The sequence below is a fragment of the Amblyomma americanum genome, unplaced genomic scaffold (assembly GCF_052857255.1).
Source record: "Amblyomma americanum isolate KBUSLIRL-KWMA unplaced genomic scaffold, ASM5285725v1 scaffold_13, whole genome shotgun sequence".
Lineage (NCBI taxonomy): Eukaryota > Metazoa > Arthropoda > Arachnida > Ixodida > Ixodidae > Amblyomma > Amblyomma americanum.
Window position 1 is genome coordinate 927,966 of NW_027526485.1, and position 10,133 is coordinate 938,098.

General features: G+C 45.1%; 1 protein-coding gene across 1 annotated transcript; it reads left to right on the forward strand.

Annotated features, from left to right (window-relative positions):
• LOC144111920 (uncharacterized) lies at positions 1-7,819 on the forward strand. The gene is made up of 4 exons (XM_077645007.1): positions 1-72; positions 5,929-6,067; positions 6,323-7,147; positions 7,793-7,819. The coding sequence occupies exons 1-4, from the start codon at positions 38-40 to the stop codon at positions 7,817-7,819; spliced, it is 1,026 nt and encodes a 341-aa protein (XP_077501133.1). The 5' UTR covers positions 1-37.
• Positions 7,820-10,133: the final 2,314 nt, after the last annotated feature.

Genomic DNA, 10,133 nt, shown 5'->3' on the forward strand with positions numbered 1-10,133 from the left:
CCGCTTTTAACATATCCTTCAACCCTAAAACGCCGGTATGCTCTGGGCGCATTTGAACATCTTTTCTCCCACGTGAGTATTTTTTTCTGCATGTGCCATAGAAACGTGGCTGTACTGGTAAAAACTGAAGCGGTTGATGCTGAATCTAATCCAAAAATAATGACCGTTAACGAAGTATGACTCTATCGATGCGCTTTAATAACATAAAAATACAAAGTCCTTCCGCTGAGCTTTAGTCAGTAAGAAATTGGATGTACAAAACAGATGTCGGCCAAATTTCAGACAAAACTACTTTCATGTCGGCTAAGAGAATGGTTATTCGAGGCAAGTCGCAAGCCACTTGTCAGCATCATGATCATCACATATCGCTTTAACCAAAGAAGAACTCACTGCCAGTGACCGGCCATGTGCTCTTCGAGGAGCTCGAAACCTGGAATATTTGCAGGAGTCGGGGAGTACAGTCAAGTCGAGTCGGCGATTAGAGATAATTCAATCCCATACCATTGTGGCTATATCATTTGGAACCCCTCACCACGCACGCAGTTAAGGGATCTCGACATCCTGTAGACCAATTCAACAACTGCTTCCTGTTTTCGGCTGTTTTATATCGTGTGAAGTGTGTTTCCAATCCTATTAGTTGTGCACCTTTGGCTTGAAACTAACAGTGACCTAAAAAAATGTTACCAGCGCTACAATCAATTCAGCATTTCTAAAAAGGTGCATGCAGGTAGAATAAACAAGCGCGCCGGGTGCCGTCGAATGCTCGATGCCACGACGAACATCCACCTTCTCAGCATCAAAGCATTACTTCGCTTTCAGACAGCAAAAAAAAAAAAAAGAAAACATGAGCCTAGCACAAAAGAATGAAATTGCACATATCCTTTGCTCGCAGGGTGCAACCTGCCCTCACACAGGTTTCGAAAAATCGTCCTCTACATACCGCTGCCTGCTTAGCTACCGATCGCTCCAGTTACACACAAGTGTTGCCCTCGTACTGATAAGGACCCAAGTAGCACAGCGTTTAGGGCCCATCTGGGCCCCATGTGGGCATCGTGGGCTTGGGAAACCCCTTTTTAACCCAGCTTGGACCCTTGCGGGCATCATGTGGGCAAAGACAATTTGGGCTGGCCCATGACAAGCCACTTAGGGCCCCATTTTGGTAATTTTGGTGCAATGTGAGCCCAAGCTGCCAAGTTCAGCCCGCACAGGTTCCTTCCCGGCAACATTAGGGCAAACTTGAAAACGAGTTGGGCTCAGTGCAAAAAAACTGGGGCCAAGCCCAACTTGGGCAGCCCGCCTATCACCACAATTGGTCCAACATGGGCTTTAAAGGGGCTAAACATGTTTTCATCCCCAAAAGAACCCGAATGGGGCCTTAATCGGCTATGATCGGGCTGATTTGATGCAGAACTGGGCTATACAGAGAAACATGACGGGCAGCCCTAATTTGGACAGCCCATCTTGTGCCCAGCTTGGACCCTTGTGGGCATCATGTGGGCAGACAATTTGGGCTGGCCCATGAGAAGCCAACTAGGGCCCCATATTGGTAATTATGGGGCAATGTGAGCCATGCTGCCAAGTTCAGCCCGCATATGTCCCTTGCCAGCAACAATTCAAACTTGAAAACGAGTTGGGCTCAGTGCAGGAAAACTAGGGGAAAGCCCAACTTCGGCATTCCGCCTATCATCCCATAGCGCTGGTCCACACCAAGTTAGCCCAAGCATATACCTACCAAAGCGCCATGTATGTGTATTACATGGAAACATGCACCGGTTTGCCCCTCCAGAACCCATGTGAGACCCGCAAGGGTATTAAGTGGGCCATGCAAGTTGGGCCTGCCCGCGTTCTTTCTGCAGGCAGCCCAGCTACTTCACCGAGACCCTATGCGGGTATTATAGGGCCTCAGCCCAGCTTGTATAGCCCGTGCAGAGCCCTTGTGGCATCCACTGGGGTATCACAGGGGCCGCCCAAGTTGGGCTTCCCTACGATCATTTAGGATGTTAGATTGACTGAACACCAATTTGTAGCAAGCTCCTCGCTCAAACGCCAAAGTGCAAATTTTGTTAACTGTGTTTGCTTTGTATGGGGTAAGGAAATCATTTTGCATGCTATTTGCAGAATCCCGGCAGTTTGCAGGATCATGCACTAACTCTCCGCAAAGATGTTACATAACGGTCATATCTTCGTCAACAGTTCATTTCATTTCATTTATTTGTCCCTTAAAGGCCCGAAGGCATTACATAAGGGGGGGCGTACATACAGGTTGGAGGGTAGTAGCAGAGAACACAAAAGAAATAAAGGGGGAAAAATACACGGGGTACCAAAAAAGTGTACAATAATATACAAACTAAAAGCAAGAAATAAACATACAAAAAGAAAACAAGGAACAATTGGCACTTCGGTGTCGCAGTATGAATATGTTTATGAGAAGTGATTAGCCAGTTTCTCGCGGAAAAGGCGGCGATCGGAGCATGTTATTACGTTGTCGGGAAGGCCATTCCAGAGCACTATGGCGTCGGGAAAAAATGAACTGCTCATTGCGGAGGTGCGGGTTTTAATGCGTGCGATTGGGTTACTGTGGTTTAGGCGGGATGAAGTACGTGGGGGTGGCTGCAGCAACAAATGTCTTGGTGAGCGATAAAAGAAAGAGTGAAAGAGGCATAGACGGGAAATAACACGGCGAGTTGCTAGTGTTTGAAGGCCGAGGGATCGTTTTAGTAATGTTACGCTGGTATTTCTTGAGTACTGCGAAGTAATAAAACGGGCGGCGCGATTTTGAATGGCTTCAAGGTCTGAGATGAGATACGATTGTGATGGATGCCAGACAGATGACGCGTACTCCAATTTAGGACGTACGAATGTTATGTATGCCAACTTTTTTACTTCAGGTGATGCAGATTTTAGATTGCGCCGGAGAAAACCAAGTGTGCGTGATGCTTTGGAACAGATGGTCTGAATGTGTGTTGTCCATGACAGCGATGATGTGATGTGTACTCCTAGGTATTTATAAGATGATGTTCTCGTGACGGCGACCGATTTTATGTTGTAAGTGCTATCAATAACTGTGTTTTTGCGAGAGAATGATATGGAGTGGCATTTATTTAGATTAAGAGGCATGTGCCATTTGTCACACCACGCTGAGATAGTGGTTAGATCCTGTTGAAGAGCGGCAATGGCGCTAGCGCCGTGGATGGGGCTGTAAATTACGCAGTCATCTGCGAATAAACGTAGCGTTGATTTTGTGTTGATCGGTAGGTCATTGATGTAGATGAGGAATAAAAGAGGTGATAAGCCTGCACCTTGAGGTACGCCGGATGTTACGTCGGAAAAAGCTGAGCGACAGTTATTAACACAGGTGAACTGCTTACGTCCCTTAAGGAACTGCTCTAGCCAGGAGAGCAAAGTTTGTGGAATGCCGAGCGATGACAACTTAAAAAGAAGAAGATTATGGGAAACACGATTAAATGCTTTTGAAAAGTCGAGAAAGATAGCGTCGATCTGGACAAGGTTATCTAAGTATTGTAGAATGTCGTGGGTGAATTCGGCGAGCTGGGTCTCACATGACAGCTGCTTCCGGAAGCCGTGTTGATTCGGATAGAAAAAGTTCATTGATTCTAGGTGGGTCATAAGATTGGAAAAAATAATGTGCTCAAGTAGTTTAGACGGTATACTAGTGAGGGAAATGGGACGATAGTTGTTAGGGCACGTGCGGTCATCCGCTTTAAATATGGGTGTAATTTGAGCTTTTTTCCAATCGTCAGGGACAATCCCGGTATCTAAGGATTGCGTAAAAATTAGATGCAGTACGTGGCTAGACAACGAAATGGTATTTTTTAGTAGCTTATTGTTAATTTGATCGCAGCCGGCAGATGTAGATATTTTCAGTGAGGCAATAAGCTGTGATACACCATCAGGGTTAATTTCGATTTTAGGCATTTCTGAGAGTGAGATTTCTGGAATGTGTTCATTAGCAGCAACGTTAGCAGCGGAAAAAACTGACGTAAAGTAATTGTTGAGCGCGGTCGCACAGTCATCGCTTTTGATTGGTTCTCCATCAGCATCTAGGAGTTGTACATGGCGATCTTGTGGTTTATTAGATAGCATGCGCCAGAATTTGTTGGGGTTAGAGTGAAGGATTGATAGTAAATCTTGAGAGTAAAACTTATCTTTAGCACTTGTCAGTTCTGTGGTATACTGTTGGGCGCACAAGCGATATTTTTCCCATGCTAAGTGACTATTTTGAAGTTTTGCTGTTCGATACAGGCGCTTCTTTTTGCCAAGGAGAGACTTGAGGCGTTTGTTAAACCATTGATTCTTGGTATCTGATTTAATAAGTAGTGTTGGAACGTGCTTACTTTCCAAATGTAGTAGGGTGTCTTTGTACAAATTCCAGTTCGAGTTAGGAGAGCGATTTAGATAGGTGCAACGAAAGTTGTCGAAAAATTTTTCAAGATCATTGTTCATAGCATCAAAATCAGCCCTTTTGTAGTCTTTTATCAATTTGCTGGTTGGTGATTTCTTCTTTAAAGGTAGCGTCATAGAGATGTGAACAAGGTTGTGGTCGCTTAATCCAGGAAGGACAGTAATGGATTTTACGTCGTCCGGGTGACTTGTGAGCAAAAGATCTAGGATGTTGTCTCCTCTCGTTGGACTTGTTATCACTTGCTGAAGGTTAAAGTCAAGGGTTAGTTCTAGAAAAAGTTTCTGTTCGTTTGCAGGTGTCGAACTTAGGGTCGAGAGCAATGACCAGTTAATTTGTGGGTAATTGAAATCACCAAACAGAAATATGGGTGCTTTGGGATATTCATTCCTCATAATCGTTAATTCATGGCGTAGGGAATCGGGGAATGATACGTGACTGTCTGGGGGTCTATAGCAGACACCGAACACTAGCTTTCCGGAGGCGTTGTGAAGGCATACCCAGATCATTTCTAGGATATTATCATGCCGGATAATCGAGGACTGCAGAGTGTTACGAACGGCTATTAGAACTCCTCCCCCTTTTCGGTTAGTGCGATCTTTGCGGTATGTGGTGAAATGGAAGTCTGAAGGGAACAATTCGTGGTTTTCTATCTCTGGGTGCAGCCAAGTTTCTGTGAGTATGACCATATCGGCGTCTGTGACTTCAATGAAACTGTGAACCTGATGGCGTTTAGGTAGAATACTCCGTATATTAGTAAAAGCGATGTTGATGAGTGCGGGTGAATGACGATTGCTTGGCGGAATCGGTTCATTCAGTTCAGTAGAGTGTCACTTGGCTTGCTCTGAGGCCTGCTGTGTATTGTCCTGTGCTCCATTTATCTTTGCCGCGGGCTTGGTGTTCGTATCTGTTTCTGTTATGGTATCAGAGGCATGATCGTAGGTGTAATATTTCTCGCCAACGATAAGTTTATCGTATCGAAGCTTAAAGCTACACCCTCGGGGCTTAATGAATTGAACCAATTTGGAGCGAGCGAGTCGAGTGGCGAATTCGAAGTCTTCTCGGATAACGTAAGGTGTTTCTTTCAATTTACGACCACATGCAAGCACGCTTTCTTTTGCCTTGTAGTGATTCATTTTAACTATTATTGGTCGCTTTTTTTCCGTTGAGAATTGACCAATGCGGTGGGCGCGTTCTATTGCGCTTGGTTCTAGATTCAAATCTAGTTTTTCTTTGCACAGCGCAATAACTTTTTCCTCCGATTCAGTCCACGATTCTTTGTCGCTATCATCTAAGCCGAAAAAGAGCAGGTTGTTTCGGCGCATTCTGTTCTTCGCGTCTATGTTGGCGGCCTTTAGTTCAGCGATGTCCTGCCTAATCTGGCTAGTCTCTACCTGTTTTGATGGTGATACTGTTTTACGCTCGTCTAATTCGAGCACTGCTACTCGGTTTGAAAGTGCAGTTAGTTGTGTTTCATGGCTGATTTGGGTTGTTTTCAATTGATCAAGGTCGGCACGCATGGCTGCATGGTGTTCTTCTAGCCGCTTGAGAGCATCTAAAACATCGGAAAGGTTGGTTGGTCCGGGGCCAGGATTAAGTTCAACATCTCCCGAAAGCAGCAGCATCAGCTCAGATAGCAAATCAAAGGCAAGTATGTCACATAACACACGCAGCGCAGTGCGCCATTTCAGGTCGTAGGGGCACGACACCGCGAAAAGACAACGATCGCTACTACGAGTCTCCTTAGCGTAGTCTAGGTAACTAACCTGGAAGGCCAATACCGGGGTGAACATCGTGCAAGAGTCGGTGTCGTGCCCCGCCGAGCTGACGTTGTGCCGCAGATTAAATACTGTTGCCTCAGGCCATGTGATTGATGACGTAGTCGATGGCGGTGGTTTCCAGGCGAAGGCGTCGAGCGGCGCCAAATATGGGCGGTCAGGTCCGGATGATACAGCAGATGACTGTTCAGGCATCCACGGAGCCGAAGAATCCGGGAAGTGCAGTGTAGGTGATGGGCAGGGGTCCAGGCCACGGCGCGTACCAGCAGAGAGCCAGTACGACAGCACCTGGAAGGCCAATACCGGGGTGAACATCGTGCAAGAGTCGGTGTCGTGCCCCGCCGAGCTGACGTTGTGCCGCAGATTAAATACTGTTGCCTCAGGCCATGTGATTGATGACGTAGTCGATGGCGGTGGTTTCCAGGCGAAGGCGTCGAGCGGCGCCAAATATGGGCGGTCAGGTCCGGATGATACAGCAGATGACTGTTCAGGCATCCACGGAGCCGAAGAATCCGGGAAGTGCAGTGTAGGTGATGGGCAGGGGTCCAGGCCACGGCGCGTACCAGCAGAGAGCCAGTACGACAGCACCTGGAAGGCCAATACCGGGGTGAACATCGTGCAAGAGTCGGTGTCGTGCCCCGCCGAGCTGACGTTGTGCCGCAGATTAAATACTGTTGCCTCAGGCCATGTGATTGATGACGTAGTCGATGGCGGTGGTTTCCAGGCGAAGGCGTCGAGCGGCGCCAAATATGGGCGGTCAGGTCCGGATGATACAGCAGATGACTGTTCAGGCATCCACGGAGCCGAAGAATCCGGGAAGTGCAGTGTAGGTGATGGGCAGGGGTCCAGGCCACGGCGCGTACCAGCAGAGAGCCAGTACGACAGCACCTGGAAGGCCAATACCGGGGTGAACATCGTGCAAGAGTCGGTGTCGTGCCCCTTTGACACGGTAAGCCATTACACGGTAAGCCATTAAGTCAATGCACAGAATAATAATTCAGAAATCTGTAGCATGATCTCAATTCAGCTGTGATTTTTCAGTCTTTTCTAGTTGTCAACAAGACGTGTACTCCACTACTCAAAATTTTATTGAGCAATCAGAGCTGACAAAATTTGTGTGTTAAATATGCCGCAATGATAGCCCAGCAACTGAACAAAAACAACAGATGAACAGAAATGGATAGGATGCCACTTGGGGTGGCGCAGATGATTACTGCTACTTTCACTGCAGCATGAGGTGTAATCTAAAAGAGTGCGGCGAGGGGCTAGTTGGTACGAAATTATGGAGACAATGAATAACTGCGCCAAAAGGACGGGACAAGAGAGAAGAATCACACGAGGCAAGCGCAGACTAACAACTGGTTTATTGCACCAACGCCTCCTTCCTTCGGCAACAAAGCGCATGCGCACCAACCGCAAAGACAAAAGCCATAATCATCACGTCAAACCAAGAATCTCCAACCCCTCGCGGTACAGGTGTATGGAAGCCTGGCTAACACATTTGTCAGGAACTAATCTCGTGATTTTTAAGGCTTCGATAACTTCACGCTCTTTTTGTATGATTCTTCTCTCTTGTCCCGTCCTTTTTGCGCAGTTATTCATTGTTCCTATAATAGCATGAGGTGCTTAGAAACACTGCTCGGCAGATGCTAATCAGATTAAGTAGATTATTACAAAAAAAATAATATAAGCATACTAAGCATGGCAAAATTGCAGAATGAACAGCTCAGTTTGCAGCACTCAATTGCATGAAAATTAATGTTCTTAGAGGCTAGTTCACACCTTATATTCAGAATGTACTCAGTGATGTCCACGCAGTATAGAAAACGGAAATGTGAATCATAATATGTGTTAAAATTTATCCAAGAGAACCACTGTGACAGGTGTGCTGGAGGGTCCGTCTCTATATAGTTTAGGGCGGCGGAGACTGTAGAGTCCCCTACAAATTAGACGAGTGCGACGCGGACGAAGAAAATAAGCTAAGAACCAGGTGTGAAACTGCTCTTATTTTCCTTAGCGCGTGGCTCCGCGCAGCCGGAGCTAGCGCGTGTTGCAAGCCGAGACGGCGCAACACTTATGATGGCAATTTCGTGCCGCTACACTGTCATAGATCGCAAGACAGCTAGCCATATTTCTCGAGAGCTGCTGGCGCCAAACTATATATTATACCTAAGTATTTACTTCCCTAACCTTCTTGAACAAACAGCGCGAACAAAGACGAGCACAAAAGACAAGAAAGCGAACGACACGGCGCTGTGTCTTTCTTGTCTTTTGTGCTCGTCTTTGTTCGCGCTGTTTGTTCAAGATGCTTAACCAACTAGCCCGCCAAAACGTGTTAACGCAACTTATTCCCTAACCTGGGTGTTTCAGTGAGTTTCTAGATTTGCAATGTGCAGTCTCCTTCAAACCATCAAGAATATTAGAATAAGGCTGGCAATGGCATATCAAGGTAATGGCATTGCGAAGCAATGACATAGATGTGAACAAAAAATAAAGGAAAAGTTATAAAGACAGCAGCGAAACAATGATCTGTTTCTGCTGTATGCAAAATAAATATTATAAACAGTTGTGGCTTCTTAATAATGTACACTAGGTTCCTCAAAAAAACTTCATAAATCAAGTTGTCTGCAATAAATAATTGCGAGAAAAAACAATAAATATGCTCACAAAAAATTTTCAGGTCGCTTCTGTGTACAGTAGTTTGCAGTGAAGTTGTAATTGGTTAAAATTTTGGAAGGCCCAACTGCGCCACCAGGAAGATCATTTTATTTATCGTAATTTGATGCTTTCTGAAGTGCTGAGCGGGTAATAAGATGCACAATGACGTCTCATGATGTAACATATGTATTTTCTAGTATGAATGGTAATGTACTGTAAGCTAGGTGGTACTGCATATTTGTACTCAGTGGACGAATACGTGCTGAAGGTGGCGTTCGTTATGGCAAATTCTGCATAGAAAGTTTCCTTCACAGTCATTCTTACAATGTAACAAATGGTAAGGCGCATCGACGGACCACTTTCGCATTGGAAAGCACAAAACATAAAATGAAGGCATCATCATCGCGTTTATACATACTTTCATTAAAATTTCAATGTACAGGAAAGGAAACATATGGCTGGGGAAAATGAGGTTTTGTCTTGATCATTGCCTATGGTGACATGGCGGGAATAAATTAACACTAAAAGGATCTGTGAATTTCACTTTGCCATAGTCTACACTGCAAATTTTCATATTAACATTGCAGAAATACATGAAAAACTTTAGTCCCTCAAAAATTTGGCTATACTTCGCTAAATTTGCTGCGCAGTGGAGCCAAACCAGGTCACAGATTAAAAATTAACTCAAGGGTGCATTTGCTATGAGCATGTGCTGGTCAGTTTGCAAATCATTGATTTTAGTCATCTCTTTCATGAGTAAATACTTCCCGGAAAGAAAAGATGGATTGAAGGAAGGTAGAAAGAGTGCAGGCTAGTTAATATGTGCAGTTGTCTTGCCTAACTACTATCCTCAGCGCTAAATTTTGTCCGTGTATGTCAAGTAGTAGAAAAGCTTAAGATCGTGGGATGGAGTCCAGATATGGTAGCAGAATTTTTATAGAGGCAAAGTCCATTAGCAACCATTTGCCCTGCAATTTTGATGCACTTTATAGGGCTCCAGCTTGTCTTATCTGAAACACTTTACTACAATATCCTTCATAGACTAAGCATAATTTTTGGACTACCAAAGCTGCCCATATTGCATATATCTGAATAGCATAAATATCATTCTATAATGAAAGATTACCACTTCAGATGGGGACGAAGAAATACAGACCGGAGGTGCAGTAAAAAGATAACTGAATTTATTACCTTGATGAAAGACCCTCAAGTAGAGTTCATTTGAACATGTGTTCACTGCACTGGAATTAACCGAAAAACAAGAAAAATACAAGTGA